The 19,320-nt window shown below is 43.6% G+C and overlaps 1 protein-coding gene across 1 annotated transcript in view; it reads left to right on the top strand.

Annotated features, from left to right (window-relative positions):
- Positions 1-16,658, top strand: part of LOC309558636 (uncharacterized protein) — a 526,969-nt gene extending 510,311 nt beyond the window's left edge. The window contains exons 19-20 of the mRNA XM_082261702.1: positions 16,333-16,583; positions 16,617-16,658. Coding sequence (XP_082117828.1) covers positions 16,333-16,520 — 188 coding nt within the window. The 3' untranslated portion in view covers positions 16,521-16,583; positions 16,617-16,658. The remainder of the gene's footprint in view (positions 1-16,332; positions 16,584-16,616) is intronic.
- The last annotated feature ends 2,662 nt before the right edge of the window (positions 16,659-19,320 follow it).

Here is a 19,320-nt window from a genome sequence, read left to right as displayed (position 1 = left end):
CCCTACCATCACGTATTGGGAGGAACTTAAAGGCATCCTGGACAAGGCTTTGGAAGAAAAAGTGCTAACAAAGAATGAATATCTATTCTTATACAACAAACATCCAGTGGTCCCACATTTCTACCATATCCCCAAGATCCACAAGGACACAGTGAATCCCCCAGGCAGACCAATCATTGCCGGGATCGACAGCTTGGCAAGCAATCTGGGCTGCTACATAGATCACTTCTTGCAAGATCTACTCATCACACTACCATCATATGTTAAAGATTCCCCCCACATGCTGTAGATCCTTTCATCAAACACATGGAGAGAAGGCTACAGATGGCTTTTATTAGATGTGGCTTCTCTATATCCACCGATACGGCATGAATTCGGTCTACAGGCAAAAAAACACTTCCTGGTCAAGGACGGGATATTCCATCACGCACAGATACAATTTCTATACAACAGCATTGAGTATATTCTCACACATAACTATTTCACGTACTTGGGGAACTACTATAGGCAGATGCAGGGGACCGCTATGGGAGCCAGGTTTGCCCCAAGCTATGCCAATCTTTTTATGGGATTTTGGGAGTGCCAATACATCTGGTCCAACAACCCGTTTGGGGCAAACCTGGTTCTCTTTGCCCGGTATATTGATGATATTCTGATCATTTGGGATGGGTCGAATGAAGAATTGGAGGGATTCCTGACCTATTGTTCCACCAACCCCCATGGAATCACTTTCCCTCATGTGATTTATGAGTCTTGCCTTATATTCTTGGACTTGGAGTTGTGTGTGGATGCCAGTCACCACATATATTCAAGGACTCATTTTAAAACCAGTGCGGGTAATTCATACCTCCATGCACATAGCCAGCATCATCCTAGGTGGATAAGGAACGTACCCTTTGGCCAGTTTTGCAGGCTCAAAAGGACCTGTACCCGTAAAAGCGACTATCAGGAACAAGGGGCATTACTGAAGAAGAAATTTGAAGAGAAGGGGTATGAGGAGAAACATATAAAGGAAGCCTATCAAAAGTACCGGTCCCTATATGAGGAAACCACCCTGGGTACTGAGAAAACAGGAACCACCCAGGACGAGGGAGGGGAGATGCAGATTAGATTCTGCACAAGGTATAATAACAGAGCCCCCTTGATCCAGAAAGCCCTGAAGCAGAATTGGAGTATCCTCAAACAAGACCCTGTCCTGAAAGTCCATCTGCCTCCCCATCCCCATCTTATCTTTAGGAAACCTAAAGATTTGAGGAGCATAGCGGCCCCAAGCAGGGTCTAAAAGATCAAGGGGAATTGGCTCAAGATCACTTGGCTCCCTGTGTTCGATCAAAAGGGTAGCTATAGGTGTGGGGTGAACAATTGTGGCACCTGCTCGCACATGTGCCACCGAAAAAAGTAAGTGACCGCCACAGATGGTAAAGTTTTCAAAATCCAACAATTCATTAACTGTGGTACTACCCATGTGGTGTATGGCCTTTTGTGCCCTTGTGGGCTCTTTTATGTGGGACGGACTACACACCCTTTAAGGGTCAGGATAGGGGAGCACAAGAGTAGCATCACCCATCAAAAATAAAAATACTCAGTACCCCATCTTTTCTTAGATAGGCACAATAGTTGCACAGAAGGATTGAGATTGTTTGGGATACAAGCCATGAATAATGACATGGACAGTGGAAAAAGATACCAAAAACTTTGCACAAGAGAGGCATACTGGATATTTACCCTGCGATCTCTCAATCCCAAGGGTCAGGATAGGGGAGCACAAGAGTAGCATCACCCATCAAAAATAAAAATACTCAGTACCCCATCTTTTCTTAGATAGGCACAATAGTTGCACAGAAGGATTGAGATTGTTTGGGATACAAGCCATGAATAATGACATGGACAGTGGAAAAAGATACCAAAAACTTTGCACAAGAGAGGCATACTGGATATTTACCCTGCGATCTCTCAATCCCAAGGGCCTCAATGAAGAGATTGAGTTACACTCAGTTGTGTGATTGGGCTGCCCGATTTCCACATTGACTGTACCGCGCTGTCAAGCTGTGCTCTTCCACATGTGTGCCAGTGTCATCTTTGGGGTACCACTGTATGCATTTCACTATGGACAGGCTGCTGATTCCCTTTATTTCTATTGGTTAGGGGTATTTATCATGCTCCTCTGCAGTGACAGTACATACCCCCTGTCTCTGTCTCAGAGTACACCCGGAAGTAGCCCCAGACACCATGGAACGCAAACCTGCCCACACTTCCGGATGGGCAGGTCCTGCGGGTGTTCCAGGACCCATACTATATACAGCTTGGAACACTGCTTACTACACTGGACCTGCCTGGATCCACTCTTTGGTTCACGAGCACCCGCCAACATTAAGGAGTCCTCACCCAGCAGCATTCATAGCCCCTATGCGAGTACTGTTCCCATGGGCTTCTATGGTATATTGATGCATTGTGCACACATTGTGATGGTAACATGCAGCTTCTACTTTGCAGTATTCAGCGCTGGCATATTACCATTATTCCTCCACTATTTGCTATTTTGGGGGAATTAATCCGTGGCACTTTTCCTTTGAAATGATGTCTGACTATGCATGATTTTTAACCCTTGCTTTGAATATCGGCACTTTTCTCTGAATTGTCTGTGTATTATGCGATTCATGATTCATGATTTATTACAGTATTTACCTGATTGATTTAATTTAGTGATCGCATATATTGTTTTTTACTGATCATCTTCACCCCCCTACTTTTTGTTACACTTACTGGACATGTTATTATGCAATTCAGAATGAATCCAATTTTTTTGTCATTTACTCATTGAGAAAATAGCGCTGAGTCACCTGGCCTTTTCTTGTTCTGTTACCAATTGTGTTATCCACACGATCATACATTGATCGAATAATTACCATTGGTCTTTGATATTTCTTTTTTTTTTAAGAATATTTCACAGCATGATGTTTTTATCCTTTTTTTTATTATTTATTATGTATGTGTACATGTATTTCTTTCTCCTGCATTACAAGCAATCATACTGTGCTATTTGGCCACTGCCACCAGTACTATCCATGGCTGTCTGTACCCAGTATTATGTTATGTTATGTCATGAACACCATCTATTACATGCACCTGCTCGTTAGGGCATGCACCCCAGTTTGTTTACTCCTACACCTGTCCCTGACCTTTGCCCCTCCCAGGGCGGGGCGGGGTGGTGTGGGCGGTGCATACTGTCTATATAACTTCCTGAGAGTGTATGGTGGGTCAGTGGCAACTTTGGCTCTGGAGAAGAGGGTCCTCCCTTGAAACACATAAGCCATACAAGGTTGTGAGGGTGCCATTACACTATCCAGCAGTAGAGAAGTGTCCTGGAAGCGAGCAGTCCCTATTTCCTACATGCTTGTACATATCCTATGTTTGTGAGTATATTGTACGCTACCTTCTTTGATTTTAAACTTTTTTAGTGGTAATGCACAAGGTCGGTGCACCCTTCTCTTGTCGTTTAAATGTGTTGGAATGGTCTAGTCAAAGCCCAGACCTCAATCCAATAGAAAATCTGTGGTCAGACTTAAAGATTTATGTAAAAGGGTGGGATGCGCCAACTCAATTTGAGGAGCAGCAACTAGAACTCCCTGAACTTGGGGAGAACAAAATGTATATGTGCTAGTGCGCTCTCAATAATGTTTGCAACTGTGCAAAAAAAAAAAAAAGAGCTGAGTGCTAAAGTGCTTGTGCACCAGTGCATATATTAATAATATTAAAAAGTGTCTGAATTCATAATTCTTCAGGAAACATATGCAAAAAAAGGTTCTATTTATTAAGACAGTCTTGAAGTCCTTATTCAATTAAATCTTGTGACAACAGTCATCTCTAAACTTGATCGGCTTCACACTCCATGCAATATGCGGTGCTGCATGCAACCCCAGGTGTCCACAGACAGGTGGCTGCTTACCAGAAGGCGGCTTATAATCAGCATTAGGGATGAGCTTCAAGTTCGAGTCAAAGGTAAGTTCAACTCAAACATCGCTAATTCGATCGTTCAAATGTGCTTCTTCGTAGGAAATTTGAGTTTCTCATAATGCACTGCACGCGCATTATGTGATTGGCCAAAGCATGCACCCTAACCTCATGCTTTGGCCAATCAAATGATCTCTGCCATGATTGGACTAAAGGCAGGCTGCCTTTAGCCAATCATGGCTCAGGGGCCAAGTACATGCCCCACACTACATAAAGGCTGCTCGCACAGCCGCAGCGTGTAGTGTCATTGTGCGGACGATGAGACAGGGACAGGCACATGATTCAGGCAGGGAGAGAGTAGTTTTTCTTTTTGGAGTCAGACAGTGCAGAGAGACATTCCTGTGTGAGGTAGGGAGAGATTTATTTCTTTACATCATATCAGACAGTATAGTGCCAGGGAGTGAGTAGCAGTGTAGGGAGGGCCAAGGTTCCTGTGTGAGGTAGGGAGAGCTTTCTTTCTTTACATCAGATACCAGTCACAGTATTGTTCATCGGTCAGCTTCTGCAACATTCTATAATATTCACAGACCTCTAGGAATAGAGATCATTCAGATATCAGCCAGAGTAACCATTGCTCAGTTGTGGAACTTTCTATAGGGATCACAGACCTCTAGGAATAGAGATCACTTTAGATATCAGCCACAGTAACCATTGCTCAGTTGTGGATCTTTCTAGAGGGATCACAGACCTCTAGGAATAGAGATCACTTCAGATATCAGCCACATTAACCATTGCTCAGTTGTGGATCTTTCTATAGGGATCACAGACCTCTAGGAATAGATATCACTTCAGATATCAGCCACAGTAACCATTGTTCAGTTGTGGACCTTTCTATAGGGATCACAGACCTCTAGGAATAGAGATCACTTTAGATATCAGCCACAGTAACCATTGCTCAGTTGTGGATCTTTCTATAGGGATCACAGACCTCTAGGAATAGAGATCACTTTAGATATCAGCCACAGTAACCATTGCTCAGTTGTGGATCTTTTTATAGAGATCACAGACCTCTAGGAATAGAGATCACTTCAGATATCAGCCAGAGTAACCATTGCTCAGTTGTGGATCTTTCTATAGGGATCACAGACCTCTAGGAATAGAGATCACTTCAGATATCAGCCAGAGTAACCATTGCTAAGTTGTGGATCTTTCTATATGGATCACAGACCTCTAGGAATAGAGATCACTTCAGATATCAGCCACAGTAACCTTTGCTCAGTTGTGGAACTTTCTATAGGGATCACAGATCATCTATCTATAGGATTATAGATTACATCAGATATCAGTGAGAGTATTGATAATCGGTCACTTGTGTACATCTATAACCACCACAGCTCATCTACAGGGCTATCAATTACATTGTATCAGGTCATTGAGTATCTATTGGTCAGTTGCGTATACCCTATATGATCTGTATCAACATCATGTCCAAAAGGCCGACAAGGAGAGGCCGACGCTCACAGGCCACAAAAAGAGGGCAAGCAGCCTCTGTGTCCATTGTGAAAAGTGGTGGTCACACTCGACATAGTGCATTCTCTGCATGCCCGTCTTTTATTTCCAGTGCTGCCCATGCTATTCATCCACAACATGTGGAAGAGTTGGTGGAGTGGATCAATAAGCCGTCCTCGTCCTCCTCTTCCTCTGACACCCACGCTCCCAATAGTTTGCCTTCCACCGCAGCTGCCAAAGCGGCCTGTTCCACAGTCTCCTTCTGCACAGCTACTCCTTCAGTGGCCCCACCATCATGCACGGAGGAGTCACCTGAACTATTCGATCATAGTGTCAGTGACATGCTCCAGGAGGATGCGCAGCAATTTGAAAGCTGTGATGTTGGTTCCCAGGTTGATAAAGGAAATAACGTGACACTAGAGAGAGGGGGGACAATGACAGACAAGAAACCAGCAGTCATGTTGCCACATCTAAAGCATATTGCCAAGTTTGCTCCAGTGACAAGGAGGGAGGGGGTGATGAGGTCACTGACTGTACTTGGGTGCCTGACAGGATAGAGGAGGAGGGGTAAGATGAGGAGGACGCACAACTACAACTAGGCAGGATGTGCTCCAGGGGCCACCATAGCAGTAGCCAACCTATTGTGTCACAGTACAGAGCTCCACAGGTGCAGGGTGCTGCAAAATCCCTGCGGACTCCAAAAAGTTCATTGGTGTGGGCTTTTTTCAGCATCTGTGCAGTAGACCACAGCGTTGCTGTTTGCAACATCTGTCTAAAACGGATCAAGCGTGGCCAGAACACCAGCTGCTTGGGCACCAGATGCTTGACATGGCATATGACGAACTGCCATGCAGTCCGTTGGCAACAGCACCTGAAAGAGGCACCAGATCAAAATAAGCATACATCACCTTTCGTGTAAGGCCATTCCGGCTCTCTACCGTCATGTGGAAGGTAGTGTTTTGGCCTCGTTGGACAAAACGGTCAGCAGGAAGGTGCACATTACTGCTAACTCTTGGTCCAGCAGGCATCGACAGGGACATTACATTTCTTTCACGGTGCACTGAGTAACTCTGCTGGCAGCTGGGAAGGATACAGGACAGGGTTCGGTGTTGCAGCCTGTTTTGCCACACGCCTTCAAAAAGCTGGTGTTGGTTCTGCCACATCTGGCTACTCCACCACCTCCTCCTCCTCCATATCATCTTCTGCTCAATTCTCCTCTGCAGCAGCAGTGCTCCCTAAGCGTTCAAGGGACTACGCAAGCAGTCAGGCTAAAAGATGACATGCTGAGCTTCAGTTTGTGTGTCTAGGGGATAGGAGTCACACTAGTGCAGAGATTCTGTCAGCTCTGCAGGGGCAGGCTCAGAGATGGTTGACGCCACGACAGCTTGAGCCAGGAATGGTTGTATGCGACAATGGCACCAACCTTCTCTCCGCCCTCCGACAGGGACACTTGACACATGTTCCATGCTTGGCACATGTTCTGAATCTGGTGGTGCAGCTTTTCTTGACCAGATACCCGGCTTCCAAAATCTCCTGAGGCAGGCCAGAAAAGTCTGTGGCCATTTCCGCCATTCGTTTAATGCCAGTGCTCTTTTATCTGTCTTTCAAGGGGAATTCAACCTGCCCACCAACCGCATCATTTGTGACATGCCCACCAGGTGGAACTCAACGTTGGCAATGCTGCAGCGGCTGCACACGCAGCAGAGGGCCATCAATGTGTACCTGTGTGAGTATGGCACAAGGACAGGGTCAGGGGAGCTTGGCCTTTTTTTCCCTACGCCAGGGGATTGTGATTAAGGAAGCACGCATCATCCTGTCACCATTTGAGGAGGCAACAAGGATGGTGAGCCGGGACGATGGATGCATCTGTGACACTATCCCGCTACTCTACCTGCTGGAGCACACGCTGCATGGAATCATGGACAGGGCACTTAAGGCAGAAGAGCAGCAGGAAGAGGAGGACTTCCTTTCCTCACAAGGCCCACTTTATGCAGATATCCTTCCTGCAGGGCCACAAAACACACAGGAGGAAGAGGAGGAGGAGAAGGAGGCTTTCGGCAGCATGGATGTAGAGGAAGAGGATAGCATACAGCAGTCTTCAAGGGATGGTTTTGATTCCCCAGAAACCCCAGGAGTTGTACGTGGCTGGGAAGAGATTGGTCCTGCTGACAATGTCATCCTTAGTGACCCCGAGGACTCAGAAGCTCATGCCTCCTCCAACTTACGTTGCATGGGCTCCTTGATTCTGCAAAGCCTGTGAAAGGACCCGAGGATTTGTGCTATCAAGGACAGGGATAATTACTGGTTGGCAATCCTTCTTGATCCACGTTACAAGGATAAAGTTGCAGAGCTCATCCTGCCTTTGCAGAGGCAGCAGAGGATGAAACATCTTGAGGAGGCCTTGAAAAAAAATTTGTGTACCGCCTTTCCAGACACTGGGAGGTCAACATTCTCCGGACGTGTTTCCGCGGCATCGTTCAGCCAAAGGAGGAGTGGTGGAAAAGGCGGCCGGCTGACTGATGCCTTTAAACAGTTCTTTTGTCCTCAGCAGCACCCAGGGTTTAAGCAACCATCGCCAGCATCTCCATCATATGGTGCATGATTATCTAGGCGCAAGAGCAGACTTGGAGACCTTTCCAGATGCACATCCACTGGCTTACTGGGACTTGAGGATGGACCAATGGCCAGAACTTGCTCAATATGCAATGGAGCTACTGGCCTGTCCTGCTTCCAGCGTGCTTTCCGAATGGACTTTCAGTGCTGCTGGAGATTTTGTGATGGACAAAAGAGTCTGTCCACAGACTCTGTTGACCAGCTAAGCTTCATCAAAATGAACCAGTCCTGGATCAACAAGAGCTATCAGGCCCCTGATGCTGATGTAACAGATTGAATTTGCTAGGAGTCTGCCATCCCTGCATATGCTGCCTATCTTATTCCTCTACCTTGATTCTGCCAGCTTCCAACAATGTTTTTGGTTTAGGTCACTACCAACCCCCAAGGCCTAATTTTTCAGCACTTGTATGACAGGTACATACAATTTCAATGTCGTATGTCATTTTTAACAGCAGGCCCTGACCCTGTGCCCTGCTAACTGTGAGGGATTACGGTGTTCAGGCACCACCAACACCAAAGGCCCAATTTTTGGCACCTGTGTAGCACATGCGATTTTAAATTTCCATGGAATTCCAACCAGCAGGTCCCGTTACGGCACCCAGCAAGAGTAAATGCAAGGCCTTGGTTACGGTGTTCAGGCAACACCTACTGCAAAGGCCCAATTTTTGGCAATTGTATAGCACATGCGATTTCAAATTTGTATGGAATTCTTACTAGCAGGTCCTGTTCCTGCACCAAGCAGAAGTAACTGCCAGGCCTTGGTTACGGTGTTCAGGCACCACCTTCCGCAAAGGCCCAATTTTTGGCACTTGTATAGCACATGCGATTTCAAATTTGCATGGAATTCTTACCAGCAGGTCCCGTTCCTGCACCCAGCAAGAGTAACTGCGAGGCCTTGGTTACGGTGTTTAGGCAACACCTACCGCAAAGGCCCAATTTTTGGCACTTGTATAGCACATGCGATTTCAAATTTGCATGGAATTCTTACCAGCAGGCCACATTCCTGCACCAAGCAAGAGTAAAGCCCCGTACACACGCACAGATCGTCGTCATACAAATGTTCGTCTTTTCTCCCCGGGATGTCGGTGTCTGTTGAAAAGTGCAAAGACAGCACAAGGACAGCACAAGAATTTTGTCCGCAGACTTCAGCTGACTGCAGAAGTGATGTCATGTAATGGTTAACTTTCCCTGTGTTTTTTATTTTCTGAGCATGCCCAGTCTTGCAAATCTGCGGTCTGTCGACTGATTTCTGTACTGACAGGCGAACAATCGTCCGTTCTGGTGTCCGCAGACAAAAATTTTCATGTTTGCAAGAAAGACTCTTGTCTGCGGATTGTGTGCAGACAGCTGTCGGAGGCACCATACTAACACGCGTACAATCGGCAGATCTTTCGTCCGCCGACGTTTGTATGACGACGATCTGTGCGTGTGTACGGGGCTTAACTGCAAGGCCTTGGTTACAGTGTTCAAGCAATGATTAAGCACTTTGTGTGAAAAGCGTCTGCTGAGTAGTGTGTATTCCTGTATGTCGGTCTTTGGACTTATGATTTTACAATAAAGCATAATTTTTCTTCACTGCTGGAGGTGCTGCCTTTTTCGTTTTGCTATACAGTGTTCAGGCAAGACCTACCGCAAAGGCCCCATTTTTGGCACTTGTATAGCACATGTGATTTCAAATTTGCATGGCATTCTTACGAGCAGGTCCTGTTCCTGCACCCAGCAAGAGTAAGGCTCCATGTACACGGGACGTAGTTAAAAGTCCCTTTGAATGCTGGAATTTTTAGGACGTTTGAAACGTCCGTTCGGTCGCGTTTGTACCCGCGTTTAGCGGGCGTTTAGCAGCGTTTGCGGGCGCTTGCGTTTAGAAGCGTTCCTAGAGGTCAAAAAAATTATTCCCCTTTAAAATGGAAAAACGCGAACGCTAAACGCGGGTCATCGCGTTCAGACGCGTTCGGACGCGTTTGTGCGTTTGAAACGCCGGGAAACACACGTTCGAACGCAAATAATTGCGTTCTAAAAACAGTCCCTGAACGCAACTGCCTGAAAATGACTGTAAACGACCATGTGTACATGGACAGATAAGATAAAATGTAGATGGGTTCAGGGGCTTCTGAAAAAAACGCCCAACTGCTCCTAAACGGCCATTTCCAGCGTCCCGTGTACATGGAGCCTAACTGTGAGGGGTTGGTTATGGTGTTCAGGCATCAGCAACACCAAAGGCCCAATTTTTTGCACCTGTATATCATGTAAGTACATGCAATTTCATATTTGTATGGATTTTTTAGCAGCAGGGCCCGTTCCTGCACCGAGCAAGAGTAACTGCGAGGGGCTACGGTGTTCAGGCACGATCAACAAGCAAGGCCCAATTTTTCTGCACCCGCATGACAAGTACATTTGATTTGAAATTTGTATGTATATTTGTATATGACATTTTTTGCTTTAGAAATGTCAGTATTGCTGCAGAAGGCTACATACATCGTAGAGATGCACTACTTTACAGGCAGAGATGTATAGTAACGAAGTAGAACTACTTAAGTACTGTACTTAAGTACCGAAATGCGGTATCTGTACTTTCCTAGAGTAGAATTTTTTTCTCCTACTTCTACTTTTACTTCACTACATTTTTTTGATGATTTCGATACTTCTACTCAAGTATTTTTTTTTTGTGCTGCATAGTTACTCGTTACTTTTAAAAAAATTACCACTGCCAGAACAGTAGATGGCAGGTTGCATAAAGCTCAAAAAAATGTGTATAATGTCATTTGTAAATCAGCGCATACGAAAATAAAGGCTGTGTATAATAAAAGCTGCTATACCAAATCTTTCCAATAAAAAGAAAATATGAAACGAACAAATAAATGGTGCTACAGCGCTTAAAGTGCATCAAGAAACTACTAACAAACACAACTTGGCTGTGCGAATAAAGTGCCTGTGCAATCGATATAATATCATCGTTGCCCCCAGTGCCCTGCCCACACTCCACACAGTATCAAAAATAAAGTGACATGAATGTGCTAAAGCCTAAATGCAGTGAAAATAATTATTCCCACAATGTAACAGTAAATTCAATTCATATAAAATATGACAATAAATCACAATAAAATAAGTTATGAAATAAGTTAGGTCAGGTGCGTAAACCTATCTATAACGAAAAGTCCATAAATGAATTCCAGTGTGCAAATCTAAAGTGTCACTTCACTTGTCAGATGCTTCCACCTCCTTCAGTGCTCGAGTGACCAACCAACACACTTAATGGTGGTAGTACTGGTGGATAGCGTCTGGGTGGCACTGTGGCACTGACTGCACTGGTTCAAAAAGCCATATATATTTAATTATTTCAATTCTCAATCTCATTGGTCCTCTCCTCATAAGATATTAATAACTTAAGATTAGTTGATGAACTTCTTGGCGGCCCTGGCAGGATGACAGGGACACCCGCCACTTCTGGAGCCGAGCCGCTGTAATTCCCCAACATGTGACAAAGTGACAGCCAGGAGATCTAGTGGCTAGTAGTGCTCAACAATACCGCTTTTATATATAAAAATGAAATAAAATATACTGACTCACAATTTAGTAGTAGGTAGCGTGTAGCAGTAGGCAGCACAACTCAATTCAATCAATCCACAGCCTCACTCGCGCCGCGGCCCGCGGAATCACTGTCATGGGGGTCTCTGCCTCTAGACGTGTTGTGTGTCACTCAGACTCCACCCCTTAGGGCCCTTACTGAGAGGAGTTGTGACACGGGCGGCGGGACTCGGAGCATTTTCTTCGTTATCTCATCTTCTTCTCTATGAGGTGAGTGAGGTGGACCGTGGAGAGGGCCTAATCCTTGCCATGGCAAATGTGCCATTTGAGAATCAGATAATCAATATAAAATATTAATATATTATATACACACGGGTCATGGGTGGCTTTTTTGAACCAAGAAGAGTGAGACTGATGGCTATGATGATTATCCGACCATCCATGGTCCATGGACCATAAGTGTTGTGTTGTGGTGGTGCCTGTGCTTCCTGCGGCCTGCCTCTGCCTGTGCGGCTGTGCCTGCACTGTAGTGGCCACTGGCAGTGACACTTGACTTGAGCAAAACAAATGAGCACTACTAGTGTGAAGGACAGGTGGTGGAAGCATGTTCTGACAAGTTCTTATAATGAAAATAATATAGACAGCTTTTTGAACCAGTGCAGTGCCAGTGCTACTAAGGTGAGAGGCAGAGAGAGAGTCTATCCAGTCCACCACTTTACTTGAGCAGATCACAGAAGAAAGGTGGAAGCATCTGACAGCAAGTGACAAGCACTTCTTAGATTGCACACTGGAATTCAGTTATGGACTTTTCCTTATAAAGTTTAGTTTACACACTTAACTTGCACCTAACTTATTCACAATCACAACTTATTTTATTGTGGTATTGTCATATATATTTTATATGAATTACATTTACATTGTGGGAATAATTTGCACTGCATTTAGCACAGACATGTCACTTTATTTTTGATACTGTGGGCGATGATTTTGAATACAAGAAGAATATATATATATATATATATATAAAAGGGGAAGGGAGGGACATACTTTATCTGTTTTTTGTTTACAAAAAGTTACAGCCTAAGGAATTGTGATTGTCCTTTAGGTTAATCATTTGAATAAATCATTTGAAATAATAAAAAACAACATGATGTTCAAACTTTTGACTTCTTTCTTTAATAACTACATAACACAGTACTTGTACTTCTACTTTCAGTACTTGAGTAGAATTTTTTTTTCAAAACTACTGGTACTTTTTACTTTTAGTACTTAAGTAGCAAATTTTTTGAAAAAACTACTTGCAATACTTAAGTAAAAAAAATGTTGAATACTTTAGTACTTCTACTTAAGTAACTTTTTCTGCGAGCACTTCCACTTCTACTCAAGTCACTTTTTGATCGAGCACTTGTACTTTTACTCAAGTAGAAATTTTGAGTACTTTATACAAGTCTGTTTACAGGCACATTCAGGGGACCCCCCAGGCAGGATATTTGAAGGAATTTTTCATTTTTATAGTTTCACTTCATTAAAATCAGTATGGGCTCTTTCACACGGACGTTCTGTATGTCCGTATGCGGGTGATATACAGACATAATGCTTGTCAATGGGATTGCGGATGTCAGTGGATAACCATCCGCTGACATGCGATTTGTGTCCTTTCAGTTCTGTTCCGTTTTTTGGAACGGAACAGAACCCTATTTTTCCTCTGTTAAAAGAACGGAACTGATGCAAAATCGGATGCCAGCGGTGTCATCCGCTGACATCCGCAATCCCCATAGACTAACACTATGTCCGTATATCATCCGCAAACGGATGGGATGATATGCGGACATACGGACTGGATGACACAAGTGTCATCCGTGTCTGTAAAAAAAAAAAAAAAAAGTGTCGCAGCGGACAAAAAAAACGGAGCGGCCGTGTGAAAGAGGCCTAAATCAGTACTCCTTTAAAAACAATCTTTTTTAAAAACTTTTTTTTCATTGCTACATGTTCCTCAGGTCAGTACCTGGACCCCCGTTCACTTTTTTGGGGCAATAACTTGCATTTAAGCCTTCAAAATGAGGCCGTTTGATTTTCGAGTTTCGAGTCCCATAGATTTCAATGGGGTTCGTTTGTTCGAACAAACTTTTCCTCTGTTCGCGGTGTTCTGGTGTGAACCAAACCGGGGGTTGTTCGGCTCATCATTATTTAGCATATATAACAAAGAGAAACACACAAATTAGGAGGAATCTTCACACAACAAGGAAACTCTTCAAAATAATTGCTTGATCAGGCAAATGGCATATAATCCCCGTCTCCTATAGATCCTTGGTATATTCCATAGGGTAATGATTTACATGTGGATGAAATGAAAGCTAGATAGTGTATTACCCTTAAAAACTGTTTATTGAAGATAAAAGGTTCCACTTACATAAAAGATGAAAAAATCCAGCTTGTTACATATGTGCACGGCCGCCTGCAGCACGGACCGTGCAGAGTGATGATGCGGCTACTCCTCCCTCCCGACCCACGTTTCTCCTCAACAGGCATCCACTGAAATTGGATCAACTTTGCAAGGAGGAATGAGCAAAAATCTCAGTGGTAAGATGTGGCAAGCTCATAGAGACTTATCCAAAGCGACTTGGAGCTGTGATTGTCGCAAAAGGTGGCTCTGCAAAGAATTGACTTTAGGGGGGTGAATAGTTATGCACATAGATTGCTTCTGTTATTTTGTCCTATTTGTTGTTTGCTTCACAATAAAAAAAAATAAAAATCTTCAAAGTTGTGGGCATAATCTGTAAATTAAATGATGCAAATCCTCAAACAATCCATGTTAAATCCAGGTTGTGAGGCAACAAAACACGAAAATGCCAAAGAGGGTGAATATTTTTTCAAGGCACTGTAGATTTATCGGTCCCTTTCTCTGAAGCCATAGGCTTCCTGCTTATTTACAAACTGAAGCATAGTAAATGCAGTTTTCTACGCTTTAGTGATAAATTAACACAGGAGTGATTAATACCGATTGCTTACTATGTTCTTTAAGGAAAGGAAAGGAAGGGGCCAGTAAATTACATATTTACCAATCCATTCCCCACTCCCCATCCTGAAACCTCTTCCTGTGTGCCCATAGCAGCTGATGGGGGGGGGGGGGAGGAGAGGATGGAAGCCAGCAGCACTGTGGGGGAAAGGAGCACGGGGGGAGGGGCTGGACAGAAAATGGAATCCCCCTGCAGTGCAGCCAGAGGGAGAAATAGGAGGAGAAGCTAGCAGTGCTGCAGGGGGAGGCAGGAGAGGATCAGTGTCTGCAATAAGACAGTACAGCCAGCCCTCCTGCTCAGCAGGTGCCTGGGCCCCCCTTTGAACTAATGGGGCCCCGGGCCCAGTACAGGAGGGCTGGCTGTACTGACTTATCAGCAGCCCTGCCTGTATGTAACACTAGTCGGCACGGATGAGCGGGCAGCTGGCATGTTGTGTGATTAAGAATCGGAATTAGCTCATTTACCCTGTTGAGTTGAACTTTCACTTCCTTAGCTGCTAAATGATGACTGATCTCGTCCTCTCTGCTTGCTATGATCATTGACAGTACTGTTTTTGAATATAATCCTGGTCTGGTCAGCTTCATTAACCCCATCTTCTCTGCCAAAATTCTTCTGCAATTCAAGACAATACTTTTAAGCTGGCAGGGGGACTGCTTTGCATTTGTAGTATCATCTATCTAGTAACCAATCAGTGAGCAGTAATGATGTGCAGTAATCTCTAGCAACCAAGCAGTGAGCAGTATTGATGTGCAGTAACCTCTAGCAACCAATCAGTGTGTGGTAAGGATGTGCAGTAACCTCTAGCAACCAAACAGTGAGCAGTAATAATGTGCTGTAACCTCTGGCAAACAATGGGTAAGTGGTAATGATATTCAGTAAGCTCCAGCAACCAGTCAGTGAGCAGTAATAATGTGCAGTAACCTCTAGCAATCAATGGGGGAACGGTAATGATGTGTAGTAAGTGATGTGCAATTGGTCAGCGGGTGAGCGGTAATAATGTGCAGTAACCTCTAGCAACCAATCAATGTGTGGCAAGGATGTGCAGTAACCTCTAGCAACCAATCAGTGTGTGGCAAGGATGTTCAGTAACCTCTAGCAACCAATCAGTGAGCGGTAATAATGTGCAGTAACCTCTAGCAACCAATCAGCGAGTAGAAATGATGTGCTGTAACCTGTAGCAACTAATCACTGAGCCGTAATGATATGCTGTAACCTCTAACAACCAATTGCAATTGCTGTCTGATCTGTGGCAGTAAACTGATTTTGAATCTACCTGCTATGGATTGTATGTCTCAGAAAAGGTGGAGAGAGAAATTGCATAGTGGGGGCTGGGGGGTGGTGGTGGTGGACTGGGGGGGGGGGAGGTCCAGGAAAATGTTTGCCCAGGGTCCAATCAATATTAAAGACGGCCCAGTATACACCATCAACATGTTTTGTGGCACTAACAGCAGCCACCTTAAGGAAGGTGTGGATAAACAGTTTAAGGTTGAAGAGTGATGATCCATTCTGTAGCTTTAAGTGTGTTTTTGCACACCTGCTAGGTATCTAGTTGCAGTCCACATCACAGTTTGGTTGTTGGAGTACATCTACCATGGGATCAGGCTTACCTCTACCACACTATTCCATTCATAATTTAGTTCTAATATTTTTGTTCCCAGACTGAAAAACAGAAGCTAAGTATACATTTTGTTACCCTGAGTTGACTTTGTTCCTCCAGGAAGAAGAGTGTGTGTTGGAGAAAGTTTAGCCAAAATGGAACTTTTCCTGTTTTTTACTGGCCTTCTGCAAACCTTCACTTTCTACCCACCTCCAGGAGTCTCCAGAGAGGATATAAGTCTCAAGCCTGGCACTGGATTCCTTTTATTCCCTTTGCCACACGTACTATGTGCAAAGCCAAACTACTAGTCAATATCCACAACTAAGAAATGACAAAAAGAGGTCTTTAATCCTCTCAAAGAATGGATTAATGTTTTCCCTAAAGGGAACATGTAGTAATTTCAGTGTTTCCTTTTAAATAAACATGTAGATCATCTTGATGTGAACAATAGTGTTAAAATTTGTCAATGTTTTAAAAGCCTTCTTTTTATATGTAATTTGTAAATAAGGCCCCTTTCACATGGGCGAACTGATTGGGTCCGCCTGTCAGTTTTTCAGACGGACCCGATCAGACCCTCCATTATCCTCTATGTGGCAGCAGATGTAAATGGACATTTATCTTTTCACATTTGCCGACATCCAATCCAAACAGACCAATGGAAATCCATTCCCCATCCGTCTAGCAGATTGGATTTGATGGCGGTCAGGTGTAAACGGACAGGCAGTCCATTTACATCCAACCACCCATAGAGAAGTGTGGGCTGTGTCGGTGTCTGCTCTGCATAAGCGGTGTGAACATGGACCAGCCATCCGCCTGCTCAGTGGGGATCAGCAGACAGATTCCCCACTGAGCAGGCGGAGTCTGCCCCTTGTGGAAGATGGCTACACTGTATATGTACATGAAAGCAACTATATTTGATTAGTATATATATGTAGGCTCTTTTTCCTGTTTTTTAGTTCTGTACTTCTCTATACTGCCCCTTCTCAGGATGCAAGTCTGTGGTCTGCTGACCCACTGAAAACAATGCAGTATACAATTTAATTTATTTTCCCTAAAAATGAATTTAATTAATTAAAATTAATCCCCAGGTCCAAAGTATAACATCGGATGATCTGGATTACATTTGCACAGGCATTAAAAAGCTTATGTAAATGAGCGCAATGTCATTTCAATTTTTATTGATCAAAAATCAGTGAAAAGGTCAACTTTGTGATCATTTGTGTCCCAGTCAACCTGACCGTATTTAAATGTTATACATAAGACATGTACTACACTAATTTGAGATATGTGATTAAGTAGATAAATCAATAAATTACAAAATTCCCTTTTCCCGTGATCAATATTTTTAAAATAAATATATCATGCACATAGCAGGTGCACAGTGCTTATAATAAAAATACAAATGTATCAAATAAAGTGGAAAAGTCCCAAGAAATCATCAGAATAACTACTGATGATAAATGATGTAAAACATATCTATATATGAGAAAATCAATCCATAATCTTCTTAATTCATTAGTTCTCATACAGTATAGTGTGTGTAACAAAGTTTTCAGTGCAGCCACAACTGTTCCCTGGTGGACATACTCTCAGTTTGAGAGATGGACCTTAAAGTAGAGTAGACACTGGTCTATGGGCCCCATACTGTTTAATGGATCAAAATAATTTTGATTCAATCTTGAAAGAAAATTACTATGAAGTTTCCCTAAATTGTTTACAAAAGTAATATGAATGAATGAATCAACCCAAAGAAATGAAAACTTTACATTAAAGACTCTGTAGAGAAAATACTATAATAATTTAATGTACTCAATAACAGTTTAAAGTACATACTGTAGACCATACAGTAGATATCAGGATCACACTATAGTTTGTCTCCTAAAAGCTCATTTTCTTCTAGCCATCAGTTTGTAAAAAATTGTAGTGCTACCTACCTATGTGGAACGTGCAGTAGAGATAGTCATCTCTTTCTAGCGGCTGATGTGCACACTACTTATGGCGCTTTTCCACTGCATAGAACCGTACCGGCTCGGCACGCTTTTGTGCTTTTCCACTGCGGTACCGCATGGTATAGGGTCGGAACGGTTCGGTACGGTACGGTATAGGTTTGCTTTTCCACTGCATGGAACCGAACGGTGCGGTACGGTACGGCTCTGAAAAAACAGTACCTACTCGATTGTGGTTCCAACAGGTACCAAACTGGTACCATATCCCACAATCCTTTGCATGCAGTCACTACTAGCCACTGATTGGTCAGAGAATCACACCCACCCCGTTGTTATCCCACCCACTTAACTTTAGTACTACTTTAGTGGAAAAGCAAACCTATACCGTACCGTACCGAACCGTTCCGACACTATACCATGCGGTACCGCAGTGGAAAAGCAAACCGGCCCAAGCAGGGCCGAGTAGAGCCGAGCCGGTACTAGCCGGTACTTGCAGTGGAAAAGTGCCATTAGTTCAATGTTATTCCACTAGAGCACACCCCCAGAAACCTGTGAGGGCAGCCCCAAGGTTTTGACTGCCTAAGGTTCTCCACAGATTTTAATCTGACACAGCTTAACCATTTGCCTACTGGGCACTTAAAGTGGAGTTCCACTCGTTTTTGTGTTTATTAAAATTCAGAAGCTACAAAATGTGTAGCTGCTGACTTTTATTAACCACTTTACCACCGGAGGATTTTGCTGTCTTACGTCCAGGCCACTTTTTGCGATTCGGCACTGTGCGACTTTAACTGACGATTGCTCGGTCATGCAACTTCGTATCCAAACGAAATTTACGTCCTTTTTTTCCCATAAACAGAGCTTTCTTTTGGTGGTATTTGATCACCTCTGCGCTTTTTATTTTTTGCGATATTAATAAAAAAATGCAACAATTTTGAAAAAATAACAATATTTTTCTACTTTGACAGTTAAAAAATATCCAATATATTACATTTTTGTCATATATTTAGGCCAAAATTTATTTGGCTACATGTCTTTGACAAAAAAAAATCTCAATGAGCATATTTTTAACCGTTTTAAGACCAGAAGATTTTACCCCATTCCTGACCAGGCCATATTTTGCAATTCAGCACTGCGTTATTTTAACGGACAATTGCGCAGTGGT

The sequence above is a fragment of the Pelophylax lessonae genome (genome assembly GCF_965119305.1).
Source record: "Pelophylax lessonae genome assembly, chromosome: 6".
NCBI lineage: Eukaryota > Metazoa > Chordata > Amphibia > Anura > Ranidae > Pelophylax > Pelophylax lessonae.
This window is presented reverse-complemented; position numbering and strand designations above follow the sequence as displayed.